The following is a 21,368-nucleotide window of genomic DNA, read 5'->3' as shown; positions in this document are numbered from 1 at the left end:
GGATTGCACAAAATAAAATCTTAAATTTTTGTCTTTCATTGAATTACGAGACAATTTTTTGTTCTATATACAAGATGTCTAAAATACCAAAATAATCTTTTATCCATCAAATATCGTATAAGACAAAATTTGTTCAATCTCTTAAATTTTGTCATTTGATGTTCTGTCTTATATTATTTTGTCCAATATTTATATTTTACAATCAAATGGACGCAAATGGTATATGATTGTGTTCTTTGTATTAATCATTTGATATTCCTGAAATGAAAAGAATATGTTTAAGGTTTTTATGCGTATTAAGAAATTTATTTATGATGTTAAAAGAAGTAATATTTTTATTAAATTGTTCATATAAGTTATTAGTTGCTTTATTTTGAAATATACATATATAGTATTAATTAGATGGTAGAATTGGAAAATATTATATTGAAATATGAGAATGAAATACATTTTGAAACAAAATTTAATTTTTAAATTGACATTTATTTTGAAATAGAGGAAGTGTTAGCAAATAATTAAAAAAAATTGGCTTAAATGCAGTTTTACCCCCCTGTTTTGATTAAATCGGAATTTTACCCCATCTGTTTTAAAACGCAGACTTTTACCCCCCCTATTTTATAATTTTTTGGATTTTGCCCCCCCTAAAATTCTGTTTTTGAGTCACAACTTCAAAGTGTCGTACACAACTCAATTTTGATCAATAATTCACCAAACGTATACCGAAATGACCATAATCGAGTTATCTTTTCAGAGAATCAAACCTCACTAAATTTGGAGTTACAAAGAGAGATTAATTACCGTTTTAGTGAAGGTATGTCCCCCAAAATTCTGCACAAAATCTGTTTTCGAGTCACAACTTCAAAACTTCGCACAGAATTCCATTTTGATCCATAATTCACCAAACTTGTACCGATATGGCTGCAATCGAGTTAGTTTTCCACAGAATCAAACTTCACTAAATATGGAGTTACAGAGAGAGATTAATTATCATTTCAGTGAAGGTCTGTACAAATCAATTATTGTATCGAACTACTACTTGTATTTTTGTCATGTCTCTCACACTGTAGCTCATTTTTCAATAGTATTTACATGTCCGGAAAGCTAACGAAATTACCCTTGTTTTAATTTAAATTTCGTCAAATTTGGAGTTACGATGTGTTTGGTAGACGATGTTGAATTTGAAGGTCATAAGTAGATTTCTGCAAAATTAGTAATTGGATAGACCTTCACTAAAACGGTAATTAATCTCTCTTTGTAACTCCAAATTTAGTGGGGTTTAATTCTGTGGAAAGCTAACACGATTCTGGTCATTTCGGTATCCGTTTGGTGAATTATTGATCCAAATTGAGTTGTGTGCGAAGCTTTGAAGTTGTGACTCGAAAGCAGATTTTGTGCAGAATTTTGGGGACATACCTTCACTAAAACGGTAATTAATCTCTTTTTGTAACTCCAAATTTAGTGGGGTTTGATTCTGTGGAAAGATAACTCGATTACGGTCATTTAGATATCTTTTTGGTGAATTATTGATCCAAATTGAGTTGTGTGCGAAACTTTGAAGTTGTAACTCGAAAGCAGAATTTTAGGGGGGGCAAAATCCAAAAAATTATAAAATAGGGGGGTAAAAGTCCGCGTTTTAAAACAGATGGGGTAAAATTCTGATTTAATCAAAACAGGGGGGCAAAACTGCATTTAAGCCAAAAAAATTCTACACAATAATAATTTATTATTAAATCTGCAATTTTTACTAGATGAAATTACAAACTCTTTCACCTATAATTTTTTTGAAGACTCACAACTACGTAAACCTTAATACACTCAAAAGAATACAGTCGTTTGCGGTGAATAAAACTCAATTGAATTTTTCATATTTATAATAACTTTATACATTTTTTTCTTCCAACTACTCGATGTAAAATCTTTTAGATGACCTCCTTAAATAGATAGTGTTTCCGATCATTATCATAAATAAATTTGACTTTTTTAAGTACGTTAAAATACTGATGTATTTAGTTTATAATATAAGCTAAATACATTAATTTTTTAATGTATAAAAAAATTAAATTTATTTATAACAATATTAATAATAATAATAGAAATTAATTGCAAGCATAGTTTGGAATAACAAATAAGAAAAAAGTGACACCGTGTGTGTGTGTGAGCACCGTGTTTCTTTTTTACTTTTTGATTTATCTAAGGCGAGGTTTGATCGTGTGGTGGAAGTGAAATGCCGACAGGTAATAAGTGGAGGGGATTATGACACGTGTGATAGAAATGAGTGAATGATGCTCGGTAGACAACGTCGGCTTCTACTACTTCTTTCTTCTTCGGTTGGTGGGTTCCACTTTGATATTTATTGTAGTAACGTGGGACCATCATGTTTCAATAATAATAATAATGTGGATAAAATTATGAAGGGAATGAATTATCCATCTATGCGATACACAGCCATACTGTGCTGGTACCATTCACAGTAGGATGACAATTTCACTCTAGGCACCCGCAAAAAATACTCATAATGAATAGGGTAACAATCCGTATTTTGGGTACATGCATGAGTATGAGTAATTACTCGCAAAAGTGAACGGGTATTGGTGCGGGTAAATGTATCTTAGTACCCACCCCGTCCATACCCGCATAATATATATTTATTTATTTTATATATATTATTATATAAATACATATGTATATCAATTTTAAAAAACACAACACTATTAAACTATTACACATTTTTAATAAAAATGTTTATTTATAATATAATACAAATACAATGTAAATATGTCAACAAAGAAATGAACTTTAACATGAGGTTAATAAAATTTTTGTTTATAATTTTCATGAGTCAACATTAAAATCTTTAAAGAAAATTAATTATATTAAAATAATATGATATTTTATAATTGATCAATTTATTTTTAGTAAAATTGCGGGTAATGGGTACGTACGGGTATGAGTACTTAGGTACGTACCCGTAGGGTATGAGGACGGGTACTAATGTTGTTACTCACGAGAGTATGAGAATGTGTACGGATATTTTTTCAAACTGCAGGTATGAGGATGAGTACTATAGTATCCTACCCATACCCAACCCATTGTCATCCCTAATTCACCGTTGGGAGTATTTTTGTCGCCCTACCATTTTTTTAAATATTGTCCGCTACTTATGTAGTAGACGATATTTTCTCCTTTTTATTTTTTTATTTTTATAAAAATCGCTATTTATATAGTGAATGAGTAAACATAAAGCGCACGAGAAACTCGTAAGCCGGCAAAAGTAACTCCTTCTATGCTTGTTGGGATTACACCACTTTGACACTATTTTATCTATGGAAATGCTAACAAGGAATTCAGGAAAAAAAAGAAGATAAAATGGTATTTTTTTTTCTTTATAAGATGAAATTGGTATATTTAATATTTTAAAAAGTAATTTTTACCTAAAATTTACTTTGATCGCGGTTCGAACTTCAACCCACTACATATATAATGCAATGTTTAACTGAGCTAAGCTCACTAGACTATTTTTGTTTCATTTATCAATGCAAAGAGTACTAATTAGCACAATCCTTTTTGTTAAGAAGTTTCACATCAATTACGAGATTGCATTCAATCTTCACCTTACAAGTTAATTTTGTAGGATTGAGTTAGACTTAACTCTCAATTCTAAAACTTTTATTTTTGATTATTGACTTTATTGAATATACAGCATGCAATATGTTTATGAAGTTAACTTTTATATGGATATATCCAATATGTTTATTATTAACTAGGTTGTATATTGGCCATTTTTTTTGTTGAAACATTATTGGAACACATTTTTAGACACAAATGTCCTAGTGTGCTGACAGTGCTAGTCTAGCCCCATAACATAATCAAGAAATGATGTTGGATATATCCATATAAATAAATTGGCAAACGATATCTACAAACTAATTTTTACTTACCAATATGTTTATGAAGTTAACTTTTATTAAATGTTGCATAGGTTAAAAAAAAAAACTATTTTAAACGTGGGAACAACATTCAATTTCTTGAAACCAAATAGACAAAAAGAAGAGTTGCCAACGAAATATTGTTTTAGGTACGATGCCACCTATATTTTTTCTTTAACTATAGCCAATGGTTATTTTCAAGGAAAAATTAGAGAAGATTGGAGTCACATATGCTTCTTTTATTTCTTTTTAAACGCACTCACAATTTTAATTTGTGAATAAAAAAGACGTTAATAATTTGCTCCACCAAAATGAAAAATCGCTCCTTTTTAATGTTCTTGTTATGAATAATAATATATAATGAATGTCCATTATTGTGTAGGTTTTTTTGTCCTCTAAATGTGTCCTATAAATAGGACCCCTTTGTTACAATGTAATGCACACTTGTGAATAGAATAATACAAAGTCTATTCTTTTCTCTTCTTCTTTTCTATTCTTCCATATTATTGTTCATGCTTAGAAATAGTTCATAACAGTTCTTGTCTTCTTGATACTATTTTACCTTATTTTGGACTGGAAAATTTTGAGAATTGTCCACATGAACACACTTATTTGTAAAGCAAGATGAAGACAGGATTTTTATTGTAAGTCTAAGAAGATGAAGCGTCCACATAAGCTTCTCAAAATTTCAAAAATTCTATGAAAAGAAGATTTGCAATGAAAGATTTATGCCACATGAGATACTTCCTTGGGGTGGAAGTAACACAAGGCAAGGATGAAATTTTCATAAACCAGCAAAAATATGCTAAAGAAATCTTATCAAGATTTGGAATGGAAATGTGCAATGCTGTGAGTAGCCCTATTGTTCCAGGATGAAAGTTAAGCAAAGATGAAAGTGGAAAGCAGATTGAATTGATGCTACTAAGTACAAACAGATAGTAGGATGCTTGATGTACTTACTTGCTACTAGGCCTGACTTGGCTTTTTCTGTTTGTCTCATTGCTAGATATATGGACAAACCTACAGATATGCACCTCACTGCAAAATGAATTGCAACTTCAAGGGTGGACTGACTCTGACTATGCTGGTGACATTGATGATATAAGGAGTAGTTCAGGATATGTATTCAAACTTGGCTCAAGTGCTATCTCATGTCATCCAAAAAAAACCCATATATAGTGACACTCTCTACAACAGAGTTTGTTGCAGCAGCTTCATGTGCCTGTCAAGCAGTTTGGCTTAAGACAATCTTGCATCAGTTAGGAAAAGCTCAAAGTAAGAGCACTGTTATTTTCTGTGATAACAACTCTTCAATAAAATTGTCAAAGAATCCCAAAATGCATGGAAGGATGAAGCATATAGATGTGAGATATTACTTTCTGAGGGATCTTGTCAAATATGGAATACTTGAGTTGAAGCATTGCAGCACAGGTGATCAAATTGCAGATGTCATGACCAAGCCCCTGAAATTGGAATCATTTACCAAATTCAGAGAAATATTAGGTGTTTGCAATGTTAAGTGATTGTAAAACTTTTACTTTGCTTGTCCTATGTTTGTTTGTATTGTGTAGATTAAGAGTGGATATGTTAAGTGTAATCTACCCTGCAGTGTGCCTAGTTTTGTGTATAGGATTCGTGCGCGCCTATGGGCCTAAGGCTTATGTGTTAGCTGGCTTGCTTGACCCATAAGCTAAAGTGTTGTAACTCCTATATAAGGTGTATGCCTTACATTGAATGAATATAATGCACACTTTGAATCTAACATCTTTAAGAGAACAAAAGCACAAATAGACAACATCAATAATTTAGATGAAAAACATGGTCATGTTTGTTGTTTTGTTTAGTGTGTTGAAACTTGAAATGGATAAGAAAGATTTGATGAGAACCGAAAAGGAAGGGTATTATAGAGATTTTTAATTTGTTCTATGTTTTATTATAACTTTTGGGTTAATCACAATGTAAGTCTCACATTGATAATAAAGAAAAAAATATCATGAAAATTATATTGTAGAATTTTCACGTTGTTTAAAGAAGTAAATGATGGAAAAATTCAATGCTATACCTTCGTTATGCAGTTCGGCATGGCACTGACGTTGCATTTTAACCACCCTTGTCTCGGTGGACTCCAAAAAACTTAGTTATTGCATAGTTGGTGGATACACACATTGTTTGAGTTATGTGTATATATGGGTGGGAATAGGCCAGACCGGTCTACGAGGTCTTAAGGCCTAGTCTACATAGGCTCAGGTCAGACCAACCTCTTTCTTTAAATAGAGCATGTTAAGACTTTTTTATAAGTCAATTTAGTTAAACAGGCCAGGTTGCAGGCCATCACAAAAGCCTTTTGGCCTACTAGGCCGGCTTATTTTAGTTAATATCAATAATATTTTTATTACTATTATTATTTATATGTTAAAATTTGTACTTTGATTAAATTATAAATTTATTAACTTTTCAGAAGTTTATTAATGTGTACACACACACACACACACATATATATATATATATATATATGTATTATCATAAACTAGAATTGAAATATGATGACATATATAATCAAAATCTCTAAAATATCATGTTAAATATCAAAAGAACATTGGTTTATTAGTTCATAAGTATATTTAAAAATAAATATAATTATTTATTTATATATGTTCATGTGAAATAGGCTTTTAAACAGGCTAACAGGTCACATTAGGCTTTCAAAAGACCAAACCCAGGCCTAAAAAATAAGCCTATGATAGGTCAGGCTCAAACCTTCGATTTTTTGACAGGTCAGGCTCAAGTTTGACAAAGTCTAACTCGACCTAACCTATTCTCACCTCTACCTCACTAGTAGAAAAAAGCTATTTTACATCTGGCGAAAACCACTTTTTACATCTGAACAATTTCAGATGTAGGCGCACGAGACTTAGTAAGTATACACATTTTACATCTGGCGTAGTCAGATGTAAAAAAACACTTTTTACCTCTGACCAAGGCGAAATTCAAATATTATATTTTTAAAATTAAATTGGACTTTTTACATCTGACCAAGTCTACCTGATGTGAAATCTTAACTTTATTTTTATATCTGACCAAGTCTACCTGCGTTTTTTTTATATATATTTTAAATCTTTTTTTTTATTAAAAAAATCTAACCCACAATGCCAACAATATAACATAACTTGCATCAAGAACATAATACTAAAATTCAACATCCATAGCCAAATTCAAATTCAACATTCAACATTCAACATATATATAGTAATAATGTCATTAAAGTACAACCACATTGTAATCCAAAATACAAAACATCATAATAATTAATACTAATCCATCCAAAATACAAATTAAAACATCATCATAACTAGTACATTGTAACTTCACACAAACCTAGCTAGCTCCTAATCTTTCTCGTCGGCATCATCATAATCTACCTCGGGATTATATAGTTGAAGAAAACAAGTTGCCCAGCGGTCTCGCAAATCATACAACTCCTCCTCTGTTAATGTCGTGGGATCATTGAACACCTACAATATGTAAATAACATAATTCATATGTAAACTACAACATGTTAATTAATGTATGGTAAATGAATCAGCATAGCCATTTTTAGTGAACCAGCATATAGCACAAAAATTGTGAACCAGCATAGCATAAAAATTGTGAACCAGCTGCTGGAGCCAAAAATTACAAAAAGGTGGGCCCAATCGTAGTTCAATCCGGTTTAATCTGATTAAACCAGTCTGTAGTCTAACTAGGATCAAACCAACCAGTGAATTAGCCGGTTTCTGGTGGTTCAACTTGAACCGACCAATTTGGTCCTGTTTTAAAACATGGCAACTGTTTCAGCCATATTTGATTGTGATTTTTCACAATATTGCGACACATCCATGGTTTAAAACTTTGTAGATAAATGCAACAATGATTGTTGAGAAATAAAGAAAGAAAAGAATGTGTTTGAATGATTGCTTACCAGGTGCAATGTAGCCGTAAGAACCAACAACTGCAGACATTGATTTAGACTTTGAGATATCAATTAGCTTGGCCAAACCGAAATCACCAACATGAGCTTCAAATTCCTGATCAATAAGTATGTTATTGGACTTGATGTTGCGGTGAATAATCCTAGGCTTGCAATCATGGTGCAAATAAGAGAGTCCTTGTGCAGTTCCTAGAGCAATCTGAAACCTGGAATACCAATCAAGACTAGAGGAAGATTCGCCATGAAGTAACTCTCCCAAACTACCCTTTTCCATGTACTCATAAAGTAGCATATTTGAGTCACTGTAGTTGCAGAAACCATATAATTTCACAATATTTCTATGCCTTATTTTTCAACAGTTTCCAATTTATATTGAGACCAAGAACCTGCAAACATGAACAGTTTCCAATTTCCTTTGGTATAAAACCAGAGAAAGTGTTTTGAGACAGGTTAAGGTGAAGCAAGTGAACCAAACCACCAATGCTGGAAGACAAAGAGCCAGAGAGATTCATTGCATGCAAGTCAAGAGATTCAACTACTGGATCGATGTCATTGTTGCAGATGACACCTTTCCAACCGCAAGGTGTTGAATCACTTGAATTCCAATTCTGAAGATGATTGTATTTGTCAAACAATCTCACTTTTATGTCCATCAGATATTTTCCATCTGCATTAAGCTCTTCAGATAGAGAAAAAACAAGAGTAAATATCAACAACATCACAAACAATGCATATACATTCCTCTCCATAGTTGCACATGCAAATTATGCACAAGGTTCTATTAGAGGTGAAGTGCTTACTATTTTTATTTTTTCTCTTGGAAGAAAAAAGAACTGAAGAAGCACTAGAAGATTCATTAAAACAGACAAATTTTTAAGGAATATTGAGAAGAGGAATGACACTTGCCATAATATTGGGAAGGTACATAGAGTGTTGTGGAATCAATTGGCAACATGCTAAAATAATATTGATTAATGGTAAAAATGGATTAGATAGCATATAAGCATATTGATGATTGGTGGACAAATTAAGCATTCAAAGATCCCACTTTCTAAGCATTCATAGATCCCAGCACAGCAGCCTATATATCATCACCGGAAAAAAAAAATTGGAAGTCTAATCCTATTGTAATTTTTGATGTATTCCAGTACCAATATGTATATTCTATATCGTATTCTAGATATTCGACATGGGATGTTATACATTGGCTGTTTTTCATTCTATTATGATCTTTTCCATTATCACATATAACCTTTCCTGCATAAGTATAATTAATAATATTTTACTTTATAAATCCATTATGTATTAAGTTGATCCATGAAATCAAACAAAGAAGTTAAGAGTCTTACATTCAGCAATAATGCAGTGTCCAGGGCATAAGCATCCTTAAAAGTCACATATGCAATAGACTCATAATCACTGGATCTGCATCATTATTAAAAAAAGTCATTTTTTCAGTTAGTTCCAAGAATCTACGACGATACTATAAAGTAAATTAATTTTTCTACCATCTAGGCCTTCCAACTTACCACAAGCAATCCTTTTATTCAATGGCAATATGAAATAAAGTCAACTCAAGACTAAATCAGGAACAAATGCAAAAGAATTTTCAATTTTGAACATTAAGCAGTACCATGCACATTAAACTCAAAAGGTTTCATTTTGACTTGCAGAAAATTTATCAATCAGTAATTAAGGTCAAGTAACATTACCTTATTACGTCGACACGCTCAATTACACCACAGTATCCAAAAAAATTGTGTACATCAGATTCTGTAGCTCTTGGAGATAAGTTTGTAATTGCAGCAGTATAACCACCAGGATACATAATTGTCAAGTGATCGAAGATTCTCAAAATGGAAAAACGGAACCAGATTCCACAAACCTGCAGAAAGCAAATCAACTCAAGTCAAAACTTTGATACCTGATATGAACAACAAAAGAGAGTGATTCTGCAAGAAACATTTATGTCAATTAAGAAACTGATAATAAAAAGGAACATGTCTTTTCCTTTGATTGCTTCAATTGTGAGACAATGCATTGTTAGAACACACAATGAAGATATGCAACAGACCAGCTTTGCCGTGAAGGATATGAAACCTTTTAAATATCATTTAGGAGCAATCACTTAAATGAATCACTTAAACTTTTAAATACCTTTTAAATACCTTTTAAGATATGCAACAGACCTTTTAAAGTATTGGTTTCGTACCCGATGGGAAACCAATCACTTAAATGAATCACTTAAACTTTACCACTAAACTTTAAATGAAATAAATCACTATATACCAACATTATGAATTCACTGAAACTTTAAATGAATCATATTTCAAATTAATCACTTAAACTTTACCACTATATACCAGACAAAAAATTTCAAATTAAAATCAGATAAATCACTGAAACTTATTTCAAATCAAATCATATTTCAAATGAATCATATTTCAAATTAAAATCACTGAAACTTCAAATGAAATAAACATTATACCAGATAAATTATAAACAACAACAGATTTCCACCATATATACCAGACAAAAAATCATTGAAACTTTAAATGAAATTTAAAAAATGTGAAAATAACAGTAACAAAAAATAATACAAGCAGAAAAGGAAATCACGAAACACAAAGAGCTAAAACCAAGTAGAACACAAAGAAATCAGGGAAAGGAATCACGAAAAGGAAAAAATTTAAAAACGATTAAAAAAGAAAGAAGAGTACCTGAATCGATGTGAGAGGGAAAGACAAGGTTCCGTTCGTGAGAGTAGAGGCCGGAGAAAGCTTCGATTTGGAGTTCGATTTGGGGTTCGATTTGGAGAAAGCTTCGATTTGGAGTTCGATTTGACGAGTGAGAGAGAGGACGACGGCGCTTAGGACGACTGCGAGCGAGTGAGAGAGAGAAGACGAATGAGATAAAGGTCGACGGCGCCGGTAGAGGTAGAGGTAGAGGTCGACGGCGCTAGGGTTGCATCGCGAGAGAGATGGGTCGTTCTTAGCGTTTTGGTTCTTTTGGTAGTCTTAGCGTTTAGGGATATCTGATTGTGTTTTTTTACACTTAGCGTTTTTTTGTTTTTTTTTAAGTCTTGTGAGAGAGATACTCCATCAGCTGATTGGTTCCAAAAAATATTATTTTTTTTTTTTTATTCAACTTGACTTGTTATATCTGAGGCTAAATATGGCCAGATATATATATATATTTTAGATAATTGTCGCCATAATTACAAGATTGCCACCGCGTTTAGTTATGCTTCTGGTATATTGAAGTCAGATGTAAAAAGTCTTGTCTATATATTTTTTACATCTGTGGATATTGAGACCAGATGAAAAGACTACTCCATATAGCGTTTTACATCTGACATATGTTCGTCAGATGTAAAAAGCTTAAGTAATATGTCATATTTGTACTAGTGCCTGTATAATAACTGACATATAATTAGGCATGATGGGGCGGAGACATGTTTTGTCTTTCCCCATCCCCAATTTTAATGGGATTTGAGTATCTTATTATGTTCGTTCTGATATTTGATGGGGATAAAAAATAGAACCTTAAATTCATATTTAATCGGGTTTATGTATTTATGTTCAACTTGTACTACATACATTATGACATTCTTTTATTAAAAAAAGTCCAAAACTATGTTATTTCAACAGTTTGCTTTTTTTTTTTTAAATAAAAACAATAGATGAAACAAATTATTTAAGGTTCCTTCTAAAAATAAAAATAAATAGTTGAATGTAATTTAAGAGTTTGTTAACAAATTTTTCAGTTAAGAAAGATAAAAATGTAATTCTAATACAAACGAGACGGGTTTGGAGACAAGCTCAAGGTGAGTACCAGTGTCCCAATTACTAGTCCCACTTCCATCTTTGGAAAATGAGAAAAACACACCCAAATTCGAGGTAGACTCTAACGAATGCATAAATATACTCCATTTTTCTTTTTTAAAAGTGAGTGTATTGAGGGATGTATTCACATTGCAATTGACATTAAATATTAATACTAATATATATCATTAGTCTAAATTAAAATGTCGCAAGGAAGCTAAATAAAATGTTGCAAGTAACAAATCATTAGTTAGTTCAGTGGTGATTGACGTTGAATTTGGCAGAGATGACCACAGTTCGATCCCCGCAACTGTGATTGAGAGGAGACTGAAACCACTTGATGCCAAAATTGACCCTTAACCAAATTTAAACTGACGATGAAAGCAAAGAAAAAGTGTACGACGGAAAATAAAACATATTTAAAATGCGGCAGGTGGTTAATGAAACTTCAGAAGGCGGTTTACTAGGTTACTTGGTCGTCAAGACTGTTATAAAATATTAAGGAATCAAAAGATTTAATTTTATAATATAACCTCTGAAAGTTTTTCTTGGAGCAGAAGTTTATTGATTCAAAGCCCACGAAGGTTCTGCTATATAAAGGGTGTTGCTAAATCCTATTTTACTCACCGAAGCCGTGATTCTTACAAAGTGTGTGCTTAGGGTTTTAGTGTGTTCATTATTATTTGTGAGTCTTTCTTGTGTCTTCTTGATGCAAGCTTATGACTGAGTTTATTGAGTTGTAATTGTGAACTGCTCCTAAGCTATGAAGTACAGAGTTAGTTTGTGTTTTACTCGAGAGCTTTTAAGCGAGAGTATAATCTAGTTTATAGGAGTGTGCGTCTCCATCATTGAATCGTGTCTGTTGATAACAACATTGTCTATGTTGTTTGAAGGAATTGAGACTGGGTCTCATATCTAGGAGTTCATAGGTAGAGTTAGCACGAGTAGTGTCTAGGTGAGAAGACTTGGAGTGTGTCTGTTGTGGTCTTTGAACTGGAACTATTATAGTGGATTCATTACTGCCCTAGAGTAGGTAACGTTGCACCGAACTGGACTAACAATTCATCTGTGTTATTTATTTTGCTGATGTTTACTATTTTCATTGTTCTTTATGTTAGTCAAATGTTACGAAAGGTGTCTAAACATCGTGGACAACATCTATCTACTGTATGCCAGAATTTCGAAAGAGTCTAAGTTGTAAAAATACATTGGACGTCTATTGAAATTCAAAGATCCTAATTTCTAAAATATTTTCGATCCCTTTGAAGGGATATATATATATATATATATATATATATATATATATATATATATATATATATATATATATATAAATCATTAATTTAAATAAATTATAAACCAATCGCTGCTAATTCAATGATTCATCCCATAAGAAGTACAAAGAGTCAAAGTTGTAAAAATACATTGGACGTCTATTGAAATTCAAAAATCATTAATTTAGAGCAAAAAAACAATTAAAAAGTGTGCCAACTAATTTTTATAAAGATAGCCAACTATCATAATATCTCTCCTTGTAGCTAGAGAGTAGAGAACCATATTGTATTTCTTCCTTCTTTTTAGGCATTCGTGTTATTTGCAAGATGCCATGTTTCTCATAACTCATATAACTAAAGTTACATGCAAATATTGATTGATTATTAATATTGAAATTTATTGACATTAATCCAAAAAAGAAAGAGTACTGGGTTGGAGTACAGCAAAAATACGTTGGAAATATGTGATTATGAGATGTCATATGAATATGAGTGCGTTTGATCTACTAAAAAATACTCCCTCCGTCCCGATTTATAAGAGAAAAAAAAAACACACTTATTAAGAAATGCATTTAATATTCTAAAATCTATCAAAAACATAATTTTGTTTCCAAAAGTACCCCTATTAACTTATTCCATAAAAAAACAAAATCATTTAATATCCTACTCCTAATTTCTAAGTACCCCTAATAATTAATTGTTTTGGAAAATATAATAAGGGGTATTTTTGGAACTATAAAATTAATTTGGTCAAATTTGAGTATTTTCCCTTATAATTTGGGACAAAAAAATGGTCTTTTTTCCCTTATAAATCGGGACGGAGGGAGTAAGGGATTGGACAAGACAACTCCTGCTGTACTGTGTTTGATTTTAAAACTGTTCCTGGTACTGAACAAACTAGGGGCCAAGGGACAGGACAAAACTTGAAATTCTTGTCCCCGACAGAACCACGAGACAATTTTTTGTCATCGGCACAAGTTGTCTAAAATACCAAAATAACCTTTTGTTCACCAAACATCGTATAACACAAAGTTTGTTCAATACCTTAAACGTTTGTCTTGTGCTGTTCTGTTTTGTACTGTCCTGTACTGTATTTATATTTCGCAAATGAAAAGGACCTTATGAGTGTTTTCTTGCACTTTCCACTCGTCACGCCGTGTGTTTTTTTTCTTTCTTTTTTCCTTCATGTTCTCTTGCTTAATTCAAACGTGTACTCCAATTATTGATAAAAAATGCTGTCCAACTAATTGAAAAATTAAACTACGATCGGTTGCATGTTTACTTCACGTCTTTGTTAATCCATTTTTATACATGAGGTGCCATTTAGTATACTATCTTTAAGACATTTATACACGATTTTGCTTTGACAAGAGCTTATAAATACTCCATTAGGATTAATAATCAATGACATAGCCTCCATTAGGTTCGATCCCCAGCAACTGCATTTGGGAGGGGACTGAAACCACTTGATGTCATAACTCATCCTGAACTCTGAACTACTAGGGACCACTTTCCCTAGGAACCAGGGTGAAAACAAAAAAAATTTAATTTTTTTTCCTCAATTTAAAATTTAATGAAAATGCAAAAAAACTAGTTATCATGAAACAAGTGAAATTTATGAATAGTGGTGAGCAGTGGCGACTCAAGGATTGTTAGAGAGTCTGGACAAATTTTTGGAGGAAATTTTATCAACTCAAATTTCGAATATAGAAATATTTAAACATTGTTCTTCAACATTTAATTTTGGAAGGAATTTTTAAACAAGAAACAACAAGCAAAAGTATAGCCATGTTTCCAATATAATTAAGGCTCAACTAAATAAGAGACTACAATCAAAACTGAATCCACAACGACATATATAATTATATTAAACTACTTATTCATACAATCAAAATGGCTTATTTATATAATCACTTAACAATCAAAACAGCTTAACAAATTTTAAAATTCAAAACAACATCAAGTCATCAAACAAACATTCTAGATTGAGAATGTTTTAGGTTGTTAAAAATCAGAAATAATTGCATATTTGGTCTCTTATGTTTATTTTAGATTTCAATTTGGTCCCTTATCTTTTAAAAGTTTCAAGGTGGTCATTTTCCTCAAATTTTAGTTTAAATCGTCGACTTTTCTAATGAATTTGCATACGTAGACCACTTAGGTGAGTACTATGTGAAAGTTTTAGAAAAATTAACTCAAAATTTAACAAAAAGTTGGAAAAAATTAACTCAAAATTTAACGAAAACGACTAACTTATGTTGAGATCAATAACATAAGGACCAACTTAAAACTTTTAAAAGATAAGAGACCAAATTAAAACCTAAAATAAACATAAGAGACTAAATATGTCTCGTACGATACCTTTACGAGATGCGTTTCTTTCTTTTATTTTTTTTCTTTTCTGTTTCTTATTATTACAAAAAAAAAAAATTAAGATGGGCAGCCCAGACATGTGCCAGGCATGCCGGCGGCATAATCGCCCATGGTGGTGAGTCTCACCCCAAGTAGGTCACACAATTATTAATTTTTTTTCAACTGTTATGAATAATATGTAATGAATGTCCATTATTGTGTAGGTTTTCTTGTCCCCTAATTGTGTCCTATAAATAGGACCCATTTGTTACAATGTAATACACACCTTGAATAGAACAATACAAGAGTCTATTCTCTCTTCTCTTTCTCTCCTTCATCTCTTCTTCTTTATTCTTGTTATTCTCAAGGAATAGTTCATAACACGTTATCAGCACGATAGTCTCTCCCCTTTCAAGAAAGGTATAGCAACAAAGGGAAGTGACAATTTTATTTTATGTATGATTTTTTTATTCTATTCTTTCAGATAATTTTTTGTCTTCTTGTTTTTTTATATTGATTCACAAACCTTCGATCCAGAAGTATCGTGGTGAAATTTTTGAAATATGAATCCTGAAGATTCATAGTGTGATAAAATTTTAAAATATGAATCCTGAAGATTCATATTATGATGAAATTTTAAAATATGAATCCTGAAGATTCATGGTGTGATAAATTTTAAAATATGAATCCTGAAGATTCATAGTATGATGAAATTTTAAAATATGAATCCTGAAAATTCATAGATATAAGTAAAATGAACATCAATCCCTGAAAGATTGGATAAATAACTGATTGAATATATATTTGATCCGTTATACAGTTCTTAAACAATTTTAAAATCAATTTGTATTACCCACGAATTCCTGAAGAATTCATTACGGATACATCTTTGAAGGATTGTGCAATTAGATATATTATAATATAACGAAGAATATGGATTATTCTTATGAGGATTGCATAAAGGATTATTCTTACATTATAACAATATTATATAGTTCCTGAAGAACTTAAAAGAAAAATCAAATTATTTCCTAAGAATTCGAGAAGAATTCAATATACATATCCATGGGATAGCTTTATCGATTTTTATAAAAAATTTGCAATCTACAAATTTCATTGGATTTATTTATTTATTGTTATATTGTACAAAACATAAAAAAATTAAAAAAAAAAAAATGCATATCATACGCAAATTTTGCATGTATCATATTGAAAAGTATAAACAAATTATTTTTCATACTTTACCTATTCTATATGCATATGCCAATTTTTTTTTCAATAACTTACTAATTAATATACGTTACATTATAATTATTATTATAGGTTACATTATAATTATTATTAATTTCATTATGTTACTATTTAATTTGCATTATAAAATTTTATGTTACATTATATTAATATTAATAAAGATAATTGGAATTTTTTATTTGACTGTGTTTATTATGTTTATCTAATTATTTGCTTAATTTTATTTGATGATAGTATCAATGATAAATGAATGAAAAATCATTCCCAGAAGTGAATGAAGTCCGACCCACTGATGTTATTCCATTCACATAAGTGAATGTAGCAACACACGATTATCATGGACAAAATTGTGGTTATGGTCGTGGTAATAGTCATGGCCCCGGAAAAAAGTGGGAAAATTAGCAAAACTATTGAAAATATATGTGACATTAGCTAGTTCCCGAAGGACAAGAAAAGAAAAAGGGAAAACCTTAATATTGAAGCATCTTTGAATGATTGCTCAAAGAATAAAATTTTCTTGAAGAAATTATGAAGATTATTGTGATCATTATATGAAGATCACTTGTGATATAGTTCTTGAAAAGCTAAAGCTTTAATATTAGCGCATCTTTGATGGATTGCTCAAAGAATGTGCATTTTCTTAACCAATATTATGAATATTATTGGTATAATTTTTGAAGAACAAATAATTTAACCATTCATGAAAGATTGTAAAATTGTGAATTTCTCTAGCCATTATGAATAGAGATTTGTTGTTGAGTTCCTGAAGAACTAATTTTTTTTTTTACAACATGATTAAAGTCCACATGATCTATTTGATCTTAGTATAAATTGGACCAAAATTAAAAGAATGATTATGAATGTCTCTTGAATATGCTCCTGAAGTAGCAAACTTATGAAAATAATTTCAAAAATATTTGGTTAATCATATTTTAGATTGGTACAATTTCAATAATTATCAATTGAAATGTGAAAGTTTTTACATGATAATTCGACTTTATTTCTCGATGCACAACTTAGTAAGATCTCTATCTATCTATTTTATATTTTACTATGAGGTAGACGATTATTATTCCCTATGAAATATATGCTAAGCAAAAAGTTACATTTAGCTTTTTATACATTAAACTTTGAATTTATTTTATGGTGATAATGTTTTCTTAAGCTTTGAATACAATTATTTTCTTAATTACTTATAATTATAATTCGGTTACAGTTTGTAAATATAAACTGGTTTTTAATTATTCTGTTACTTATTTAAATCAATTTATTGATTTTAAATTATTAGATAAAAAAAAAATTAACTGTTACTGTTTTATAATTCTGCTGAAATCCACATAAACATAATTGTTAGCATGAAAATATTCATTGATATTACTATTTATGAAAAATTAAATTTTATATATTTTTTTTGGAAGGAATTAACTTTTATATTTAGTAGTACAAAAATTATTGAAGGTTCCAGAAGAGCCAATGCATTGTTATATCGAGAAATAAAGTTACGCTTTGCCAATATATTGTATATTTTTAAGTCTTAAAGATTTTTTTTTATGTTTGAAGGATATTCGCATAAATGAATATCCTATTGAAACAAGAAATGGATGAGATCTTGTATCTCTATACATTACGAGACATATTATCAACATTTGCCTTTAGTTTGGGGTATATTTATATATATTTGTGCAATTGAAGCACATGTTCTTGTAAACCAGAAGTTTACAAATCATAATAAGTTTGTAATTGGCAAGATCAGTTGGGTCATCTCTGATCTATTATGATGCGAAAAGTTTCTATGGATATATATTGAATGGCCAGAAGTTCATTCAATCTAATATTTTTTTTGTGTATTACTAGCTCGCAAAGAAAATTGATAAATTAAGAAAACGAGCGTCTCTTATTTTTTAGAATATATATAAGGTGATATTTGTAAATCAATACACCGATCATGTGGACCGATTAGATTTCTAAAATTTGAATTGATGCATCAACCAAATGGTCACATGTATGTTTGTTATAAACTCACAACCAGAAGTTTGTGAGATTATTTTTAAGAGATCATTTTATATATATTATTCTAGAAAGTATTTGATAAATATCATATGTTAATTGAAATTTATACCAAACATCTTATGAAATATGTTCATACAAACAAAAAAATAATGGACCTGCAGATCCATTCTAAGTTATAGTTTGGAACATTCAAACATGTATGTTGAGATATTGAATAGCATCATGCCAACAAATTATTATATACATAAGCTCTCCCCTAATTTATTTGAATTTTAGTTTATAAACATATTTTCCCATATAAACATTTTTGGATGTGTTGGGTACGTTTCAATTGCTCCAATATAATGCATTTAAATGGGTAGTAAAAGAATATTGGGAAAATAATTTTTATATGAATCTCCAAAGAGAGCCAATAATTGGAGATTTTTTTACAGCTTTATGGGCTGATTATCAAATGGCTGAATTAGTTTTCCCAATATTAGGGGGAGATAATAAGCAGCTAAAAATATGAACTAGAAGTTCAATTGAAATGTTTTGAAATAAATTAATAATTGTTATTTTGATCCTCTTAGAAATCAATATGAACCAGAAGTTCAAAAGATAACTCATTTGCAAAGTTTATGAAATCAATCAACAGCTGCTAATGCTCCAATAAAAATGAATGTCCCTGTTGGACAATCTAATATTGCAAATGATTCCTAACCACGCGTGAAGCATGGTAAGCAAATCGGTTCTAAAGATAAAAATCCTCAAATAAGAAAAGGAGCTAAAAACAAAGATGACCCGAGTGAGGATATGAAAATAGTATTTGACATAATTAATTTTCCAGTTCCAGAAGAACTTATCAGATACCTGTAATTTACGAAAATATAGAGATCTCGACAAACTATGTCATGAATGGAATACGATGGAACCGAGATGAAGTCAACGTTGACAATATTTTTGCACATAATAAAGCGCTATATATGTGATAAATGACAATGAGGATCATAAATCAAAGTCTATTAAGGATTATAGACAATGAAATGATTGACTAAATAAGATAGACGCAATTGATACAAAATTAAACTAGCTTTGCAAAGCGAAATGTTTTTGGACCAGTAGTCCATTTCATCTGCAGATGGAGATAAATCGATATGAATAAGTTTTCAAGAGAAAAATAATAAAAACAAAATGTTTAGAGTTTGAATTGTTTATCAAGTATATTGATAAATGTCAATCATTGATTTTCAAGAAGCATATTCACCTGAAGTGAATTCAAAAAATTAATTAAGTTGAGTAGCATCTGAAATACTCAATTCATGTGAAATATGTGTTTTAACGTATTTTACTGACTCACTTGATAATGATGATCCCTGAAGGATTTAGTTATATTTGACAATAAATTATTTATATCCGAGGCTTATATTAATGATAAAATATCATCTAGACTCCCGAAGAGCTTATGAGATATTCTCATTTAAATTTATAATTTAAATAAGATTATATATCAAAAGTATTAAAACAGTTTGACATTGACAAATCTAATTTGTTGTATACTAAAAATGGTTGCAATGTCATTTGATGTGTCATGCCTCAAGAAAATGATAAACAATTTGAATTGGTCCTGAAGTACCATATCTTAATTCAATTAAGCTCACTAATATATTTGCTATAATTTCGTAGTATTTTATTTTTGCCTATTCATCCAACCCAAATATTGAAGTAAAGCAAAACATAGATTTATTATACTTTAAAGAAACAACAATATCATCCAATCATGTGAAGATTTTAGCACTACGTCAAGCAAGCTGAGAAGATGTTTTTGTTGAGGATTGTAATTCAACACATACAAGAAATTCGTTGTTTTATTACAAAATGATGGTTCCTGCAACAACTCAACATGAAGATAATATCAGACGCAGTGCTAATTTAGAGAAGAGTATAATAAAGAAGATATGACAGAATTTTCTACAGAGTCAACTTTTAGTAAAACTTTGGAGCAGCTAGTACAGAAGATTATTTGATTTTCATCTCATGTATAATAATTGTCTTTATGAGGGGGAGATATAAATATGTTCTGCACTCTTTTTCCCTTCACCGTGGTTTTGTCCCACTGGGTTTTCCTGGTAAGGTTTTTAATGAGGCAGTTCACACACAAATGATGATGTACTCTTTTTCCTTCACTAGAGTTTTTTTTAGAGAAAGAATATCCTTCATGGACATTCAAGGGGGAGTGTTATGAATAATATGTAATGAATGTCCATTATTGTGTAGGTTTTCTTGTCCCCTAATTGTGTCCTATAAATAGGACCTATTTGTTACAATGTAATACACACCTTGAATAGAACAATACAAGAGTCTATTCTCTCTTCTCTTTCTCTCCTTCATCTCTTCTTCTTTATTCTTGTTATTCTCAAGGAATAGTTCATAACATCAACTTCTTTTTGTCTATTTTCCACTAACTGAAACTCTATAAATGTTGATTCCGAAGTGGTAGTAACAACACTCGCAAAAGTTTCAGAAGGTTCTCCGGATGGACGTACTCTGGTGCATATTATTAGAACATTTTTTTAGACTCGGATTGGAAGGTTATAATTAGCCATTCGTATCGCGAAGCTAACACCGTGGTCGACACTTTGATAAATTTGGCATGTGAAAGTGATGGAGGGATGACAATTTATAATACTCCATTAGTGTTAGAACTTACTTTCAAACTGATTTTATTGGAGTCTCTACTCCTCGAGTTGTGATGATGTACTTTTTCAAACTTAGACCGTATTGT

The 21,368-nt window shown here is 30.6% G+C and overlaps 1 protein-coding gene and 1 long non-coding RNA gene across 2 annotated transcripts; both read right to left on the bottom strand.

Moving 5' to 3' along the window:
* Positions 1 to 7,168: 7,168 nt before the first annotated feature.
* LOC123898419 lies at positions 7,169 to 7,976 on the bottom strand. The gene is made up of 2 exons (XR_006805317.1): positions 7,885 to 7,976; positions 7,169 to 7,438 (listed from the first exon to the last, which is right to left on the bottom strand). It is a non-coding gene; the product is annotated as an uncharacterized LOC123898419 (long non-coding RNA).
* Positions 7,977 to 9,059: 1,083 nt separating this feature from the next.
* Positions 9,060 to 11,812, bottom strand: LOC123896216. Its single transcript, XM_045946632.1, has 4 exons — positions 11,694 to 11,812; positions 10,614 to 10,851; positions 9,606 to 9,778; positions 9,060 to 9,318 (listed from the first exon to the last, which is right to left on the bottom strand). Exons 1-4 carry the CDS (start codon positions 11,810 to 11,812, stop codon positions 9,192 to 9,194), a joined length of 657 nt encoding a protein of 218 aa, XP_045802588.1. The 3' UTR covers positions 9,060 to 9,191.
* Positions 11,813 to 21,368: the final 9,556 nt, after the last annotated feature.

The sequence above is a fragment of the Trifolium pratense genome, linkage group LG7 (assembly GCF_020283565.1).
Source record: "Trifolium pratense cultivar HEN17-A07 linkage group LG7, ARS_RC_1.1, whole genome shotgun sequence".
Lineage (NCBI taxonomy): Eukaryota > Viridiplantae > Streptophyta > Magnoliopsida > Fabales > Fabaceae > Trifolium > Trifolium pratense.
Note: the sequence above shows the minus strand (reverse complement) of the source record. Positions and strands in the feature narration are given on the sequence as shown.

Excerpts from the sequence above, each read along its gene's own strand:
- LOC123896216 (XM_045946632.1), bottom strand. The coding sequence starts at position 11,812 with ATGCATTCGTTAGAGTCTACCTCGAATTTGGGTGTGTTTTTCTCATTT. Across the intron at positions 9,779-10,613 it reads TCCCTCTCACATCGATTCAG|GTTTGTGGAATCTGGTTCCG; the intron begins GTACTCTTCTTT and ends TGCTTTCTGCAG. Across the intron at positions 9,319-9,605 it reads GAGCGTGTCGACGTAATAAG|ATCCAGTGATTATGAGTCTA; the intron begins GTAATGTTACTT and ends ATAATGATGCAG.